This window comes from Hyperoodon ampullatus (assembly GCF_949752795.1).
Source record: "Hyperoodon ampullatus genome assembly, chromosome: 17".
Lineage (NCBI taxonomy): Eukaryota > Metazoa > Chordata > Mammalia > Artiodactyla > Ziphiidae > Hyperoodon > Hyperoodon ampullatus.
The window spans coordinates 7,172,011-7,191,193 of NC_136930.1; the positions used below are offsets into that span (position 1 = coordinate 7,172,011).

General features: G+C 42.6%; 1 protein-coding gene across 3 annotated transcripts in view; it reads left to right on the top strand.

The window, feature by feature from the left end:
* The first annotated feature begins 374 nt into the window (after positions 1-374).
* Positions 375-19,183, top strand: part of RAB2A (RAB2A, member RAS oncogene family) — a 74,109-nt gene continuing 55,300 nt past the window's right edge. For 2 of the 3 annotated variants that reach the window (XM_079722746.1, XM_079722747.1), the window contains exon 1: positions 375-599. In XM_079722746.1, the coding sequence (XP_079578872.1) occupies positions 554-599 (46 nt within the window). In that variant the 5' untranslated portion in view covers positions 375-553. Of the gene's footprint in view, positions 600-971; positions 994-19,183 lie in introns of those variants that run through there. The other variant, XM_079722748.1, reaches the window with a different exon arrangement.

Consider the following 19,183-nt stretch of genomic DNA (forward strand, 5'->3'; position numbering starts at 1 on the left):
AGGACGCAGCTCCACTCGCGTCGCGGGGACGGAGCCGCAAGGCCCCTCCCCTGCCCCAGGGTCTCCCGGCCGCCGGCGCCTGCCCCCCGGCCTCGCCCGGCTCTGGGCCGACCGGGCGGACTACAGCGGCCGACGCGGTGCCGGGCGGGTCTCCGGCGAGGCGGGGCGGGGAGGGGCGGGGCTCTGGCTGGGCGGGGCTCCGGCCGGCGGGGCGCTGCCGGCGTGCGGGGCTCCTCCCCCTTCCCCCGGCGGCGGCGCCGGCGGCCGCAGCACTTCCGGGTCGGCGCGGAGGCGGGGCGGAGGCACCGCGGCGGCTGTTATTGTTCAGCTGGGCTCCGCTGGGCGCTGTCTCCCTTGGCTCACAGGGTGTCGGTTTGTCCCGCTTCCTCTCGGCCCCTCACTCCCGGCGGCTGACGACGACGACGGCGGCGGCTGCGGCGGGCGGGGCCTGGCGTTTCGAGGCCAAGCGGCGCCGGGGTGAGGGGCGCGGAGAAGGAGGAGGAGCAGAAACAGGAGGAGGAGCCGTGTGCCCTGGCACCGAGCGGCCGTGGCCATGGCGTACGCCTATCTCTTCAAGTACATTATCATCGGCGACACAGGTGAGCCCCGGAGCGCGGCGGGTGGGAGTCGGCGGCCTCCGGGCCGGGGCTGGGGGGCAAACGGCGTCTGGCCGCGGCGCGGGAGCCCGGCGCCTCCCCGCCGGCCGCGCCGCTCCATTTCCGCAGTGCTGGAGCTGGTGACGTGGGCACTGCGAGCGGCCGCGGCCTGGCCTGGCCGGCCCGGCCCGCCGCCCCGGCCCCGGCCCCGGCCCTGCAGCTGGGGGCCGCGGCCGCCGTTTCGACGCGCGATCTGGGGAGTGTATGAGAGGAGGGCCGGCCCAGCCCGGGGCCGTCAGGGCCTGTCTCTGAGGATCGCACGCCCTGCCCCGGGCCCCTCGCCTTGGGCCTCTTCGCCGCCCCCGAGAGAGGAAAGCGGGGCCGAGGAGAGCAGACGGTAATGGGAGGAGGGCCTTGGGCTTCCTGACCCACACGCACCTGCCGAGGCCCGGGCAGCGCGCTCGCTGGCGTGGGACAGCCAGCCGAGGACAGACAGAAACCTCTAAAAAATAATAATAGTAGTAATATAGGCATGTAGTTTTATCACTCTCAACTCCCAAGTCAGAGTAAGTCACACCCCGTTACTTGACGCCTGGGGAATCCCTTTCGAGGTCATTAAAGCATGAAAGAGTTCTGTCGACTTCTGCCACGTGTAAACTTGGGGTTCTTTGATAGTAGTAACGCAAGGCCGTTCAGTGCTCTTGATGTGCGCTGGCGTGTGTGTGTGTGTGTGTGTGTGTGTGTTGGGGACACTTTGTTTTTTTCGATACATCACATCCAGGCTCACAACTGCCAGTTATCAGGTGACCTGATGTCCATTCGAAGCAGAAAGAAATACAGTTATTTGCACTGAAGATAACATCCCATTGTATTTCGCAGGTAAAGTAGTCAAACTCGTTGGAAATAGTTTTAATATCTGTGATTTTTTGGCATTACTTTGAATCTGATGATAAAACTAAGACTTGTTCAGGTGTTATAACTATTAATATACCGGAGTCTGATTTCAGTGATGACTCTTGCACAACTTTGGACCCTTTGCACAACTTAGGAAATGTTAAGCAGCAGCTTGTGGTTGCACTAGTGATATGGCAGATTGAATAAGTAGCACAAGAAGCATGTTGATTGCTGCCTAAAAGAAAAACTTTCTGCTGTAAACATAGTCTTTCAGCAAGGCTTTTTGGTGTGCGTGTGGAAACGGGATAGTTTTCTGCGTAAAATCCTGGATAAAGCCATGTTTTGCACATGTTCATAGCGCGTCTATATACTTTTCTAAAGGCTGTGGCATACTTGAAGGAAGTGGGGTTCTAAAGCCTACTGGCAAATTTTGATTGAGGCTGTAACACTGAGATTGGAAGAGGGAGTTCACGTTAACTGCTATATGAGTGGGTTTGAGAAGTAGAGAGAAGAGTGATTATGGACATGAAGCAGTACTGACGCTTCAAATTAGCCTTCACAGGTTGCCTTCGTTCAGCTTACGTACCAAGGATCTGCTGTGAGTAAAGTATTGTACTGGGAGTAGTGGGGCTACAAATATTCACAAGGCGGTGCTCCCTTCTTTTGCAATTTGCCCTCATGCAAAAACAGTCCCCTGGCGGTTCAAAGGGACGACATTCTTGCTATTGCTACCTTACCACCTATTTCCGGCCCTGAGCACTTGACCCTGGACTATCCACAGCATTTACTTTCACCCCACTCCAGCTCAGCTGGTATAGTTGACTGTCAGACTAACCTTCCCCAAACACAGCTGTTCGGAGGCTGTTCCTCTGTTCACGTTCTTTAGTTTGACCTTCAGGGAACTCCATATTTTAGCCCGTGTTTAACTCCTCTAGCCTTCTTTCCCAGTATTCGCGAGTCTCCACTTTGCTCCTGCCAGTGAGGCCCTGTGCTTTTTCCTGGTCTCTGCCACCCTCTCTGCTTGGAATGCCTCTCTGTCGGAATTCTTTCATTCCTCAAAGTCTCACTTGAGTCTTCTGTAATCTCTCAGAGTCAATGTTTATTAAGTTCTTTTGATGTGTCAGGCTTTCCTGGTATCCTGGCTGGAAGTGACCACCACTCCTTATCTGGATGTATCCCACTTTGTGTCGTTCTTCTGATATTAATTCCTGACTGTTCTGTAGACACTTGTGTAGGCATTTATAATTGATTATATACCTCTTGGGGGCGGAAAAGTTGTTTTGTATGGTTTTGTATTCCAGGAAGAGCCTGTAGAAGATGGATGGTAGGCTCCATACATTTAATTGAATTGATGAAAGAACAGCCAAACAGGCCATAATGTTCCTACTAATATACATTAATAACTTGACAGAAGAATTTTTTAGTCCAATTCTGCCACTTTCTTACTACTATCATTAACTTTGGCCAAAATCCTTTACTATGTTTTCTTAATTCAAAGTATACCCGTAGTTGTAAGGTCCACTTAATGTGGCCCTCCCCACATGCAAAAAAATGATCAGTAATCAGTAGTGGGAAATCCATCCTGATTTTTAAAAAAGTCATAGTGTGAAAAATATGCATTTTAGAAAGAAGGAAATCACTGTTTTTCCCGATTCTCCCTTTCCCTAGCCTGTGAAGCAATCATTATTAGCCTTCCCTTCTCTCAGTAGAGAACTAAAATGAGGACAGATGTGATAGTACCGCACACATTTTCCTTTCCAGAGTGCCCTCTTTCACAGAAGAGACTTTTAAAATGTTTTACATGATCATGATACTGTTGAAATGTTCGTTTTCTTATAGCATGGCCAAATGTAGTTAAAATACAGCTTTAAAATTTTTCATTGGTAATGTCTTGTTCCTGAAAAATTGTTGAGGAAAATGTGTCGTTTAAACCTAGATATAAAGTGGAAATTAGCTTTTAACAAGCCTGGACTAATATTATAAGCAGATAATTATCAAGTATAGAGGGAGAGAAAAATTGTAGTAAACCTATCATTGTTGCTTCTAAAATTCTGGCGTCTGCCTTCCATTTTAATCTCATCACTAACCCTCCCTCCTCTTTCCTGCCTTTCAGCTAGGCACACAAAAGCACAAACCTGGTTGTGTTCCGTCTGAAATACCCTTTCTTACTGTGCTCCACTCCCCAAAGCCCCACTCCCAGCCCAAGTGAAAAGACAGGTTAGGTCAGAACTTTTTCACCTGAGCAACTCCTATTCATTCATTCTTTTAAGATGATAACAAACCCCACCCCTCCCTGTTGCCTGGTGCCGGTCGCCTCCACTCTTCTTCCTTCTCTGCCCACCTCCACCGTTTGGTTTGGTTGGCTTGTTTTTGCTTTTGCTTAAACTCTTTCAGGGACAAGTGCTATATAAGTAAGTAAACAGGACCAGCCTGGTCACACATTACCATATCATCTGAATGCATTTTCTAATTTGAGATATAATTGACATATAGCATTGTATTGGTTTCAGGTACACAGCCTAATGATTTGATAAACGTATGTATTGCAAAGTGATTACCACAGTAAGTTTAGTTAACATCCATCACCACACATAGTTCGGAAGGTTTTTTTCCTTCTGATGAGACCTTTAAGATATACTCTCTTAACTTTCGGCCTTCAATACACTGTTGTTAACTCTACTCATCATGCCATACGTTACATCCACAGGCCTTGTTTATCTTATACCTAGAAGTTTGTACCTTTTGACCACCTTTACTACGTGCATCTTAATTTTTTTGTTTGTTTGGAAAGTTTTTGGCTTTGTCTTAAAAGTAAGGGTAGGCATTCAGTATCAGAAATGTTCAATAGATGAGTGGATGGGCGCTTGGGGGAGGTGCTGCAGGGCTTTACCTGGGAGGTGATATTTGAGCTGAAATTAGAATGCGTAAGTAAGGATTTGCCGGGTGAGCAAAGGGGAAATGTCTAGTAGGTAATTGGAAGTACATGTTTGCAGCTCAATCAATGATGGTTTTAAAAGAGAGAGTGATATTGGGAAGTTAAAAACGGAGCCATACTGTGGGCCATTTTAGAAAACTTTGAGTGTGAAAGAAGGAAAGAGTGAGCTTAGAGTCGGCTGCAGGACCAAGTTGGCTGATGTGTGTGTGTGTTGGGATAGGGGAGACTTGAGGTTGAAAGTTTGAAAACGCTAGAGAGAGGGCAGGAGCAAGATCCCAGAGAACTTGGGGAAGGAATGGCATTTGATTCTCCAGAGCTTTAGGGCTGTAACAGAAGGAAGACCTCTTCCTGTGGGAGACTCTAACTTGAGTTTCTTTAGATTCTTGTGAGTCACCTAGGGTGTTGGTTTCTTTCTCTTTTTTTTTTGAAGGATTCAGTGGCCCAACCCCCAGCGATTTTGATTCACTAGACCTGAGGTGCAGCTTCTTGTTACAAAACCTGAGGCCAGAAACACTAATCATTTTATAAAATTATATGAGCAAGTTTGTTAGATTACTTTGGAAAACAAACAGTAGGAAAACAAACTGGGAAATTGGGAGGTAGAAAAATTCCATTAAAGTTATTTTTTAATTATGAAATATATCATGCATATAAAAACATATGCATGTTACATGTTTACACACTTTAAAGAGCAGTATTGAATCAGACACCCATTCCAGAGAAATACAGAGCCTCATCGTGTACCTCTCCGCCAGGCTTCCACTAGCCTGAATTCTGTATTAATCCCTCCCTAGCTTTTCTTCACAGTTGTATCACTTACACATCCCTGAACTATATTGTTCCCTTTTGCCTGTTTTTAGATGTGTTCAGTTGTTTTATTAAGTGAGAGCGCTAAAATGTGCCTGAAACATACATTTTAACGTCATCTAGAATTTCCTCGACGTTTTGGCTTTATGCGTGTTGTTTGTAGTCTTTCAGGATGTTTGACTGCCTGCCCTGTCTCTTTCTCTTTCTCTCCCAGCCCGTTTATTTCCTGCTTGCTTCCCCTAATACTTGTATTGCTCCTGAGACTGTCTAGTGAAGCGCAGAGGCCGTGGCCCTATTGCTCTCGTCCCTTTTCCCCCTTCCTCTCTGCTGGCGAACCTGCCTCCTCGTCTCCAGTCGTGACCCTCGCTCGCTCTCCTAGCTCGAGCTCTTGTCCTTTAGGCCCGCGCTCCGTTCCTGCGCCAACCTGAAGTTAATTTTCTCCTTTATCTCCCCCACTGCTCCCCCTCCCCCATGTCCTCTGGACAGCTCTCCTCCTCTGTGGTAGCCAGTGATTTTGCTGTTTCACTTGAGCAGATCCTGATTTTGCCAGCTTAGCTGTTTTTCCCGCTCACTCTGGCCCAGCTGTGCTTGCTCCATTTTGTTATTCTCTGCTCGTCCTCAGTCTGGGAGGCTGTGTCCTTTGCCACAAAAGACGCAACCACATAGCGCCCTTGTCCCTCTTTCTGACGTTTCGTTTTCTGTGAAACTTCCCCATTTGGTTTCATCAGCCTCGTTTATTTGCTGGTTTGAATATACTCCACATTCTAGCTGTTATTCTTCACTTGTAAGTCAAGGACACCTGGCAAAAAGATGCTAGATTCCCTCTGCTATCCTACACCCGTAGACACCCCCTTTCATTCCTGTGGTGTTTCTCAACTCAAACGACTTGGGTCTCGTCCTTGGAGATGCTGTTTTAGTAGATCTGCAGTGAGTCCTGGACATCTGTTTTTTAAAAGCATTGTTTGTAGTGGTACTGTGACATTCCTCTCCTTGTCAGTTATGAGCCTTTTTGCCTGTTTTTCTAAAATTGATTCTTTTCTACTGTCAGATTTTCTGCTTTCTGGGATTCTGTTGAAGTAATCCCTAAGGCATATCCAGGGTGAATTTATATGGAATTCTCCATCACGTTAGTTTTTGGCACTCTGTCTACCTAGTAGATTCTTATGAGGGATTCTCCACATACACAATATCAAAAGCTTTTTATCTTTTAATCCTTCAACTGGTATGTGTGAGGTTACCATTTCAGAGATGAAGAAACTGAGCTATGTCCTTTGGGGCAAGCTGTTTCTTCCCTCTCCCCACCTCTTCTGCTTTTCATAGCTATGATGTAACTCCAAGTTTCTCCAGTTCTGTCTTGAAAATGTTGCCATTTTTCAGGGGTAGCTGACAGTTCATTGTGTTTCTGGTCAAATCTGAGGGAGAAAATGAATATTGATGGATGATGCTGAGTGAAGTTCTTGAAGGCAAAACTGTGCCTGGCACAGAGTTAGTGCCTCAGAAAACGATGAATGTGTGCTAGGTAGCCTCTGCTGGTTAGGCTACATGCATTGGCCAATTTATTTGTCCTTGTTTCAGAGAGGATTTAAGGGCACTTACATAAAAAATTTTCACAGTTTTTTTTAATGCAATTAAGAGAGAGCGTATTAGTTTCATGTTGCTAACGTAACAAACCACCATATTCTTAGCAGCTCAAACAATGCAAATTTATTATCTTAGAGTTCTGACGCTCTACATAAGTTCATGTACATATCAGTAGTCTGATGTGTGTCACACTGGGCTAACGTCAAGGTTTTGGCAGGGCTGGGTACCCTTCTGGAGGATCCTTGCTCATTCAGGGTGTTGGTAGGATAGAGTTCCATGCTGAGATGTCCGTTTTCTTGCTGGCTGTCATCTCTTCCCGGCTTCCAGCATCTACCCACATCGTCACATGATTTGGCCCGTGACCCCCTTCCTTCATCCTCAAAGCGAGCAACAGTGGATCAACTCCTTTTATGTCACATCTTTTTTTTTTTTTTGGCTGCGTCGGGTCATCGTTGCTGCACGCAGGCTTCCTCTAGTTGTTGCGAGCCCGGGATACTCTTCATTGCGGTGTGCGGGTTTCTCATTGCGGTGGCTTCTCTTGTTGTGGAGCACGGGCTCTAGGCGCACGGGCTTCAGTATTTGTGACACGCGGGCTCAGTAGTTGTGGCGGGGCTCGGACCCGTGTCCCCTGCATTGGCAGGCGGATTCTTAACCACCGCACCACCAGGGAAGTCCTATGTCACATCTCTCTGACTCTTCTTGAGTCATCCCATATCTGATTGAAGCTGGGAAAGGTTTTCTGCTTTTAAAGACTCATATAATTAGATTGGGTTTACCTGGATAATCCAGGATAATCTCCCATCTCGAGATCTGTAATCTTAATCTGCAAGGTCCCTCTTGTCACTAGGGTAGCATATTCACAGGTTCAGGGGATTAGGGTGTGTATGTCTTTGTGTGTGGGGGTGGGCATTTTTCTGCCTACCACAGCAGGCTGAGGAGGAGCAGTGGGGAGAAACAGTAAATATCCGTGTTGTGTATACCTTTTTGAAGTGGGCACTGTACTTAGTACTAAGCTGTGCAGAGAACTCTGTTTTCATTTACCTTAATTATAGTATCCATTTTTAAAAGTACGTGCATGCATATACTTATTCCTTAATTGAGTCTTGAAAGGCATTCTCTTCTGATTCTTCTTAAAAAGAATACAGTGTAAAGTAGTGAAAAATGTAAAAATACAAGTAATATATTTATACACATAGGGCCTTTTCTAGTGGTATAACTCATTGAATCTGAACAGTAATATCCGTGAGGAAGGCTCCATTTTACAGGTGAGGAAAGGGAGACTTATTGTCCTATCACACAGCCATTAAGTGGCCAAGCTGGAATTTGAACCCAGGTTTTTCTGACTCCAGAGTCCATGCTCTCTCTCCTGTATCATATGTGTTTCTTGATTCCCACAAATTCCATGTCACGGCTCTTGTGTTGGCTTACCAACTGCTTGGTCTGTTGAGTTGACGTGAGAGTACACAGTGCCTCAATTCCCTTTACTAAAACAGAAGCCACCTCCACTCTTCAAAACAGGGCAGAACTGTTCTGTGTAAAACAAGAATAAAGTCTGTTCTCTGCTCCTCACAAGCTCTGTGAGCTTGGGCAGCCTCTTCAGTGTCTGAGTCGCGGGGTCCTCATCTATAAAATGGAATGAATAAATGAGATACTATGTGTAACACTGACTCAAGAAATGGTTAATATTTCATCCTCATTTTTTATTCTGCTTCTTTGAATGTTTCAGTAATTTCCCCATATACATTTGAAAAACTAACCCAAACTTGACCAGTGCTGTATAGTGTTTGACTAATGCTGTTCATAACAAAAGTAATTTCTTTCGCCCTGCATGTGTCCTAATGTGATTTTTTTCTCTTTTTTTCCACTTCCTTGCTTAGCTTGCTCATTTATGGCCAGCTGATACTTTAAAGGGTCTGCCATCCTTGACTCGAATTGTTGCTTTCCTAGCCTATGTTGGTGTTTTTTTGTACTTAACCATATTTGTTTGCCACTAGATGTTCTATGGAAGGTTCCTTGCTTTATCAACATTGTTTTAACAAGATTCAAAATTGTTTAGCAAGATTCATTTTATTAAGCATCTATTTTTATCGGCTTTGCTTAATGTAGTCTATATGCCCATCCAAGTCCACTAATGATGTAGAAGGACTGATTTTGTTCTAGGAAGGACCCATTTGATTAAGAAGAACAGAAGCCTACTCCAGCTAGCTGAAGAAGAGAGGTTTTGATAAGAATTTGAAGAGTGCTGAGGAATCCAAGAAAAACTGTAAACAAGTGTTGGGGAGCTGGACACTCTGAAATCTTTGTTTTCCTCTCATGGCTTCTCTTTTGAGCCTTAAGATAATTAGGAATGTGTGTTTTTTGTTTTAAACATATTTTTTCTTTTTCTCTCTTCTTTTAAAAAAACAATATTTTCTCATTATTCGTTTCTGACTTTATTTCACTTAAGTAATATAGACTGTGTATATTGATTCTTCAGTATTTGAGACTAATTTTGTAGCCAGGTACTTGGTCACTGTCTGTATATGTTGCATGTGTGCTGGAAAAGTATATTCTTGGGTGTGTGGTGGGTTCCGGGCTCCATATGTGTCCATCAGAGCAGTCCTGCTAGTTGTGTGTATCACACCTTCTGTATTCCTCATAGTCTTTTGAATTTGGGGGTGAGATGTAAGTATCTCCTATTACGACAGTTGGGTGAGTTTGGGGGATTTTTTGTTTTGTAGTTTTGTCAAATTGATTCCACCTCCCCACCCCCAGTGAACTTGAGGGTTAATTTGTAAGGTGTGTATGGGCATTATATCTCACTGAAAAGTTAATTATTCCTTTGTTATTTAAGTTCCCCTATAATTTCACATGTTGTGTATTTGGTAGGGTACTTTTTAGTATTCAAGTATTTGATATTAATTTTAAATATTAACTTTTTGTTCATATTTGCCTAGTGTATACTTATTTTATCCTCTCTCCTTTTTCTTTTGGAATGAGGTTTTTTGTTTGTTTTGTTTTGTTTAGGAAACATTACAGGTACAGTTGAAGCCCATTGTATGCGCTTCACCTCTTTGTCCCTAGAGGTAACCAGTCTCCTGAATTTGGTGTTTATTATTCCTATGAAAGTTTCCAAATGATTACTACGTATGTATATATGTACGTACCTATAAACAATGCACAGTATTTTTTGTATTTTTTTCAACTTCATATTAATGGAATTTTACTGTACTTGCTCTGAATCTGTTTTGGTCAACATTATTTTCGGGGCTTTATCTATATTAATATACTTTGCTCTATTTTGTTGATATTTATTGCTTGATCAGTTTAGTTTTCTTTAGATTCCGCTGCATTCTAAAAGATAGCACTGCATGGGTTATTCTCATGCCTGCTCCTTGAGCACATGTGCTGAGTTCTGGAGATACACCTTCAAGTGGAACTGTGGGTGGAAGCGATGCCCCTCTTCAGCTCTACCGGCTAATCTGAATCACTCTCCAGAGTAGTTAACAGTCAACTCTAATTTTTGTTTCAGCCCTACTATGTCACTTTTTAAAAAAAAATTTTTAAGTATTTTTTAAAATTATTATTTATTTTATTTTTGGGTGTGTGGGTCTTCTTTGCTGTGCACGAGCTTTTCTCTGGTTGCGGCGAGTGGGGACTACTCTTCGTTGCGGTGGCTTCTCGTTGTGGAGCAACGGCTCTAGGTCCGTGGGCTTCAGTAGTTGTGGCACACGGGCTCAGTAGTTGTGGCTCGCAGGCTCTAGAGCACAGGCCCAGTAGTTGTGGCGCACAGGCTTAGTTGCTCCGTGGCATGTGGGATCTTCCCGGACCAGGGCTTGAACCTGTGTCCCCTGCATTGGCAGGTGGATTCTTAACCACTGTGCCACCAGGGAAGCCCTATGTCACTTTTTTTAAGCCTGTTTTTTATATAGCCCAGTGATATATTTTTTTAAAAAATTCAATCTGAGAGGCTGTCTTTTACTAGGAGAATTTAATCATTGGGGAATTTGAATTTTTATCTACTGTTAGGCACCAGCCTGGTTCAGCTGTTCGCAGGGATCAGGGCATAGGTCACAGGCGTGCCCCTTTGCAATGGGCTTTTAGGAGAGGCAGCACTTGTCCCACGCAGGAAGCAGTATGGTGGTCCCATTTCCCGAGCATGTATAGTGTCACCTGCTCCTTACAGGGCGGTGTGAGACGAGGATGCCTGCCAGTAACTCTCATTTGTGCAGATGGACAATTAACTTACATTCCTGAGTTTTCTCTTTGTAAAATGTGTACAGTACCGGCTAGTGCACTCTATAGGGTTGTTCACCAGTGCTCTAGCACTGGTTTTTGGTTTCTTCCCCTAACTTTGTAGCTGTCTTTGAAACTCAAGTGTCAGTGATTTGTTTCCCTTCGTTTATTTACAGTTGATAAATCAGTGTAAGTGGTGCCTTTATGCTTGCTCTGCGGCCTCCAGCATTATTAACATTGATGGATGGCTCCCCCTTTAGCATTTGTCCACCTTTAGCAATAACTACTGTGCATCTAGCAGGCAAACAATATATTATTCTAAGTCCTTTCTGGGTATTTTAGCTTAGACGGCACTCTGGAAAATTGTCGAAGCGCCTGGCGTTTGGAATTAGAATATTACAGCCCCTCTGCTTGTCCCTTGGTGAAGTTCAGACGTCTTCAACTTCAGTTTTCTCATCTAGAAAAAGTTAGTAGTAATGTCTGGCTTACCTACCTCACAGGATTTTTGTGAGTTTGAAATAAACATTGTGCACAGATGCCTTTAAGCTGCAAAGTGCTTCATTAATAGCAATATTTTAGAGATAATTTTTCTAATTTGTTGAGTATCCTAAAATTTAGTTAGTTGGGGAGGTCTTGCCTATAGAAAAAGCTGTTCACCATGCTGACCTCAAACTGTAGTTACTTGAGTTGAAGGAAACAGGAGCACATGTTAACCTGCAAAATGGCAGTTCTTTGATCCTGAAATTCTTTCTGGACTGCATAAAAGAAAAAGTCTTTTCCAAACTCAGATGTCCTCATGAGCCAGTTGAGATTGAGAAGAATATCAGGTTGGAGGTGCTCTTTTTCAGGGGTCTTCAGGAAGGAGGTGATAAGGCTGATAGTGGGCTTCTACACTCACTCTTGGTACCTTGATATACCTCTTGAATGGTTTCTCTCAATTTTGAACGCTTTTGGAAAGAGGCAGTTCTGTAGATCTACAGAAGTCTTCAGTATAAATGAATCTGTTGATCAAAGGTTATCTTCTTATCTCTTTGGACGAAGTATTGTTTCAGTTTAAACCATTTCAAAGGGCAAAGTAAAAGTACATGTGTCCAAAATCACTTACACTCAAAGCTTTACTTGATACAAAGATTAATAAATAGGGAAATTAGTTACAAGTTAAAGCAGTAGTAGTTGTGTGCCTGGTGAGTTGATTCACCAGTCCTTTGAGGAAGGTATTTGTTACAGTTTTTCAGGATAACCTTTGGTATGGGGTGAAGAAATCCTTCTGGTTTTGCAGCTAAGTGGATTTTTAACTGGTTGAATGACTGTATACTGCCCATGTAGGCAAGCTGGAGGGAGTATGCTGCTATATTCTGTCCTGGATTTTTATATTTCGTATTGGCAACAACTTGGATAAAGTCCACTTTGGTTGAAAGAGCTGATGTGTGGATTACACCAGACAGAATCCAAAATGACCTTGACAGCCAGAATGATTGGCTAAATTTAGCAAAATGGAATTTAATAAAAATGAAGTGAAAGCCCTATATTTACGTTTAAAACAACCATACAAATACAAGATGATGGTCACCTGGTTAAATAGCAGGATATGTCTAAAACCGTAAAAGTTTTACATGACTAGATTCAGTATGAGTCAGATGAGTAATAAAGCCAACGAAGGAATAAATGTGACTTTAGGTTAGTAGAAGTGTGATGTACAAACAAGGTAGGTAATGGTTGTAGTCTGTCAGGACTCAACTGCAACTCGCTTATGGAAGCTCTTGTTTCAGAGGGATATCTGCACATTGGAGTCTGTGCTCAGAGACCAGTCAGGGTCTCTGTCAACCATGACATTTTAGGAATGGTTGAAATAACTGAAACATTTTAACCAAAAAAAAAAAAAAACTTAAAGGAGAATATAATAATGACCTTCAAATACTTAGGTGACTGCCATATAAGAAAGGGCTTAAACTTACCCTGTGTGGCTTTTCGCGGGCAGAAGCAGGACCGGGAAGAGAAGAGTGCCTGTGAAATGGAGGGGGTGTGTTAAGTGGTGGGTTGGTCTGTTCCTGAGGCTGTGCAAGCAGAGGTTTGACTGACACATTAGGGCTTGGAAGATAGTATTTATGCAAACAGTAGGGGATGGGATTCAAGATTTTTTTTCTTTTTAAAGAAATGTAAGATACTATGTGAGCATTCCCTGTGCCGGAGTTAGAAAAATGAACAAGACTGCCCCACCCTAGAGGGGAGACCAATTTGCCACAGAGATTACAAGATGATGTAATAGAGATGTGTATGTACAGAGAGTACTGAAGGAGCATGGGGAAGGTTCATTCTGACTGGAGTGAGTGGCTCACGACAGATTCAGATTTTCAGTCAACATTTATTGAGCACCTACTATATGCTGAATACTCTTCTATGGCTTTCACATGTTTCTCACAGTAATCCTAGATAGCTCTTGGCCACATTTTACAAATGATAGATCAGATGTGACTTGATCAGGTATGGTCTCGTTTGTTTGAGAAATGCTCCACCTAATAATCCCGTAGAATCAGTTTGTACTTTCGCCCCTATTTTTGTATTTGTTACATGTGGAGAACAGAGAATTGAGCTGAGCTCCTCAGTCTTTTATTTTGCCAAGAAGGGCAGATGACTTTATACCAAGAACGTGATCCGGAGGGTGGCCGTGTAGAGTTTTTGTCAGGGTTTCTGGGGGTTGAAGACTGAAGGAATCTAGGGACCATGTACCGTGAAGAGCATTGTGTGGTGCAGTTTCAGTAGTCGGTTTTGTATCCTGTGGACGCTTCACAGAAGAAGCCTTATTCCCCATCTCTAAATGGGATAAATTTCAACCCTTCACGCAGGTTTCTGACAAAGGTTATTGAGGCCTTTCCTCCATTTAACCTTATTTTCTTTCTCGGTCTTTTTTTTTCCCGTCCTCTCTGGCTTAGAGTTTCCTTTCTTGGAGAATTTACCTGAGAAATGGAAAAATCGTATTGGATTTGAGCGTGAATATGTGAATTTTGAGCCTTAGCCAGGAGTATGTTTTGTTAAAAGAACTGCTGATTACTTACTTATTCTTTAGTGGCTTTTAGGAGTTAAAAAAAGAAATCAAAATCTTCTATTTCACAACACATTATTTTACTTGCAGGCTTCTAATTTTCTTAGCAGACCAATATTTAATGTAACTATTTCTGGTCACACTGGAAGTTTTGCTAGTTATTTAAATGCCACATCGCTATGGAGGTCACTGGATGAGGCCAGTAAAAGTATTGCTTATATAGTGTTTGATGCTAAAATAGATTCTTTGAAAAACATTTTTTTTATTATGGTAAAAATGATGAATGCTTATGGTAAAAAATGAAAATTTAAATACTCCACCACTTTACATAGTGTAGTAATGGTCTGTGTATCCTTCTAGAAATTTTCTGTACATCTTTAAGCCTGCGTGTGTGTGTGTCCCAATCCCACCAATATGATTATACAAATTGTGCTGTTCTATACCTTTATTTTTTTCACTTCAGGGTAAATCTTGGGTGTCTTAACATAGCATCACATATAAATCTGTCTCATTCTTTTAAAAAACCTGCATAGCTGAACCATTATTAATTCAGTCAGTTCCTGATTCTGTTAGTCCTGGTCTGTGGTAGCAAACAGCAGAAACCTACTGTGGTTAACTTCAGCAGGGGAAAATTTTATTGTAAAGATTGGATGCTCCATAGAGTTAATAGGAAGGCAATATAATCAGGCTTGAAAATGACAAAACCAAGGAAGGCAAGGCACAGCCAAACTCCTGCTGAAGCAGATGCTGATGCATTGCCAGTCGTCTGTCACCTCCTCTGTAGCCACCGTGGATTCTCGCTTGTTGGTCCCTGATATTGAAGTATTCCTTCAGGATTCCAAATTCTGAACAGGAGCATCTGATTGGCTCAGCCTAGGTCCCATGTGACCACAATGGAAGGTCACAAATCACCTTCCATTAAAAATAAGAATTCAGAAAGAATATTTAATTTTGAGCTCGGTATATATTTCATGTACTTAAATTCAACAGGCTAGTCTCAACATTATCTTTGTCGACTGATACCAAGTCTATGTTTGGGGGTTTAGCAGCTTGATTTAGTTACTGTTATCACATACTTCTTATTAGTTTAATCTGGCAGCTGCTTGGAATAGATCTTTCTGCTTACGGCCTCTAATTTTGATACCCATTTATATCGTAACATACTGCTTGGAGATCATGTACAATAAACTTATTGTACAGTAATTATTTTGCACATTTACATCCAGACACCTTCCTCCTTCCCACAGCATCATGAAAAAGTATCCTCTTCAAACTACTTCATTGAAATCTGTTTCTGAGATGCTGTAGTTCTTATTTGGGATCTTTACCTATGAAAGGATTAGGAAAACGGTGAGATTAAAGTATGTTAATATACCTGATATATTCACTGGAACATTGTTGTTTGGGATAAGGTCAACATCGAGGAAGTTGTATATTCATTTTTTTTAAAACCACCTTCCTTCATTAAATTTCTGCTCTGTCAGAGTCATTTAGCTTATAGAACATTTCCCTTCTTCCTCTTAGTATTGCTGCTAATAATGTGGTAAGTGAGATATCTTCTTTTTAGTTAGGAGAGGTATTGGTTGCAAGTAGTAATATGTATCTGAGAAGAACAAACTCAGGAGGTTGGACAGTACAGTGGAAAAATATGGCTTGGAATCAAAAAACCTGATTCTGACTTTCAGTTCTGCCTCTTACTGTGTTAACTTGAGGCATGTCACTTAAGCCTCAGTTTCTTCATCTTTAAAATGAGGTTATCGGGAATTCCCTGGTGGTCCAGTGGTTAGGACTCAGCTCTTTCACTGTCGCAGCCTGGGTTCAATTCCCTGGTCAGGGAACTAAGATCCTGCAAGCCGCATGGCAAAAAAAAAAAAATTTAAAAAAAAAGTTATCATTCCTGCTTTACTGATGCCATAGGCTTACCGTTATGGTCAGATAAGATTGTGTGTGAAGAGGGAGCTTATTTTCACCTTCAAAATGTCAAAAGTCAGACATGTATTTTACATAAGACAAGAGTATGTTAGCATAAACTCAATTTTAGAACTCCATAGCTGCAATAAAAACTACTTGTGTATAGCGAAGCATGTCCTTTGGGTATTTGGCAGGCATCAGGTAGTCTAGCTGTTCTAAGCTGAGGAATTGCCAAAGGTACGAAGTGGAAACCAGGATAACCCTGTTTTGAACTTAACCTGTACCGAGGTGAAACATACTTCACTGTTTTCTGTTACACCAAGCATGTAATGGCATCACACTAGTTGTGTAGCTGGAAAACTAAAGAGGATGAGACACTGAAACCAGCATTTTAATTGGTTATATCTAGGCCAGTGGTTTTCAAACTTTAGGGCACATGCGAATCACCTGGAGAGCTTGGTAAAACACTGATTTCAGGACTCCAGCCCAAAGCTTCTGACTCACCAAGTTTGGGGCGGGGCTGATGGTTTGCATTCTAACAAGTTTCCAGAGATTGCTGATGTTGCTGTTCTGGCGACCACACTTTTGAGAATCAGCGCTTTAGGGAAACCATGTAATTCATCGTCCAAGCTGATCCCTAACGTTTCAGGACACCAGGAATAACTAAGCCTGTCCCTGGCAAACCAGGATACAGGGTCATCCTAATTTTACCTATTTGAAAGATCTTTTTGCAAAGAGGTTTATGTAATAGAATTGTCACCTAGTAGATGACTCGTGGTATGCAAGGTATATTTATTTATTTATATGTTAAATTGCCAACTGATGATTCAGTCATATTTTTCCCTTGATCCCTGTTCTTGTAAATGTTCATTAAACGAGAATAGAAGTATTCTAGATTCTTTGGCTGATTCGTTTTGCCGTGTTTACTAACGTAAATATTGTGGATGGGTTCTTTCATTGGATATGTGATTGGATGAGATGCTGGAGAATAATTTCCAAGTTTGTTTTTTACAAACTGCAATAACATATTACATTGCAACCCAGGGTTCAGATATGTGTGTAAGTGCACATATATATCTAAAACAATAGTTTCCAAACAGCACTCATCCTAACTTTATTTAGTACATACAGTCTAATATTTGCTGGTTTGTTCTAGTTAATTTTTTTTACTGCTAGTTGTAATCCAGTAAATTGATTTCATGACCTAACCGGTTACAGCCTACTGTTTAGAAAACACTGCACAGAGGACCTCTTTGGTTCCAGCATACTGAGACATTCTGAGATTCTGAGAGGTAGTTATACTTCAGTTTTCTTCGTTCTGATTCTTCTCACTCTAAACCATTTTCCACCATTAAAACAAACTAGTTCAAGAAAGTCCCAAGAGTGGGAGGAAAAAAGGAAAGAGATGCTATTTTTAACCACATTCTGCTATCTTACTTGCTATTAAATTTAATATACTGTCGTTTATTCTCTGTGTAAATTAGCAAATGCTCCATTTTATTTTTCAATTTTTAAAAAATGTAAATTGCACCTAGCTTTGTTTTTGTGAAAATACTGCACAAACGAGGTCTTTCCTAAGGATATCTAAACTTGGCTTGTGTTAAAAAAATTCCTTGGCTTAACCAAGTTAAATTTGTTTTATTTTAATGAAGCATGTATTTTAACCATATTAGTTCTGTCAGTCAGAGTCCAACTAGGAGACAGAAACCACACAGGAATTCGAACAGGGAAGGTCTGGTGTAAGGAACCACTGACTCTAATGTGGGGTTAGAGTAATGGGGAGTTGGCTAAGAGAACTCTAAGAATGCAGCAATGGCAGGTAGAGGGCACAGCCACTGCCCCTAAGACTGAGGCGGAGCAAGGAAGGAAGGAACAGACAAATCTGGCATCCAGACGTCTTTGGAGGCTGGCAGCTGAGGCCCACCTGGTGGCCGAGAATTGCACTTGAGGGGCCATGATGGGTTGGGAAGCTGTGGGAAGCCTCTGGGGGCGGGGCTGCGCCTGGGAGCCCCTGAGAAGCAGCCTGAAGGTGCAGTGCTGCTTTCTGCCGATGGCACTTCCTGTCATGCCAGCTGTCAAGGGAGAGACGTCCTCGTGTTTCCAGCAGGCCAGAGAGGGTCTAGAGCAGGAGGCACTTGACTGATACCTGGCACGGCAGTGCACCTGCTAGACCTGATGTTTCCAAAGTGCCATTACACTTAAATTAGGGGCAGATACTATTAGGGATGCAGTTCTTAATTTCATGCAGTCACGTTTTCATTCTCTAGCATCATTTTTCTATCTGAAAAAGCCACTATGGGAATAAAAAGTTTTTTGAGGAATTGACTTTTTAAAATGTAGACTCAGTTTGTCATTAAGTCGAAAAGGCGAGTATGTCATTTTGTGATCTTTTCAGCAAGCATGCGATACACATGCTCTTCACTCACTGAGCATCTACTTTCTAAGCCAGGCCACAGAGCAAAGTGATTTTCTGCCCCCAAGGGAGGCAGGTAGATGTGTGAACTGATAATAAAAGTTTAATGTGAGAAGTGCTTAGTAACGTACGTGTAGAGTACTGTGCCGTAGCATGGGATGATGTGTTGGTCTGCCTCTGCGTACTGGGGAAGGAAGAAGCAGCACAGACGTGTTACCTTTATTCTCTGCATGCTGTTTATTTTATTCCTCACAGTAGCCTTCTGAATAAGGTGAATGGTATGATTACCATTATACAAATAAGCAAACAAGACCTAGAGACCTGAAACAACTTTTTCTACCAGCATCACACACAGGATCCAAACGTAGTCTGGTATTTATCTCTTAAACTGGTGGTGTATGTTGCAGTGCAGGAGGCTGCAACAGTAAAAGTTTACCAAATGTAAAACACAGTTCTGAGAAGAATTTAAAAAGTGAATCAGGCGTGTCCCTGCCCTTAAGGGGTTTATAGTCTAGCAGTGCTGGTAGAATGTCATAAGGGCTCTGATTGAGGTCCTGGAGAAAGCTTGGAACTTCATAGGGTCCAGAGTGCCTTCCTCCTTGGAAAACTTAGGGTAAGATGGCATTTGAGCTGGTCCTTGGAAAGTGAGTAGGGTTTAGACAAGTAAAAATGTTAAATAATCAGAATGTAAAGCTAGGCAAAAACCAGAAAGGTAGTTGTCGTTTATTACACATCTGCTAAGTGCCATACCTTGTACTTTCCTCATTGTAAACCATTCAGCTTAACCGTAG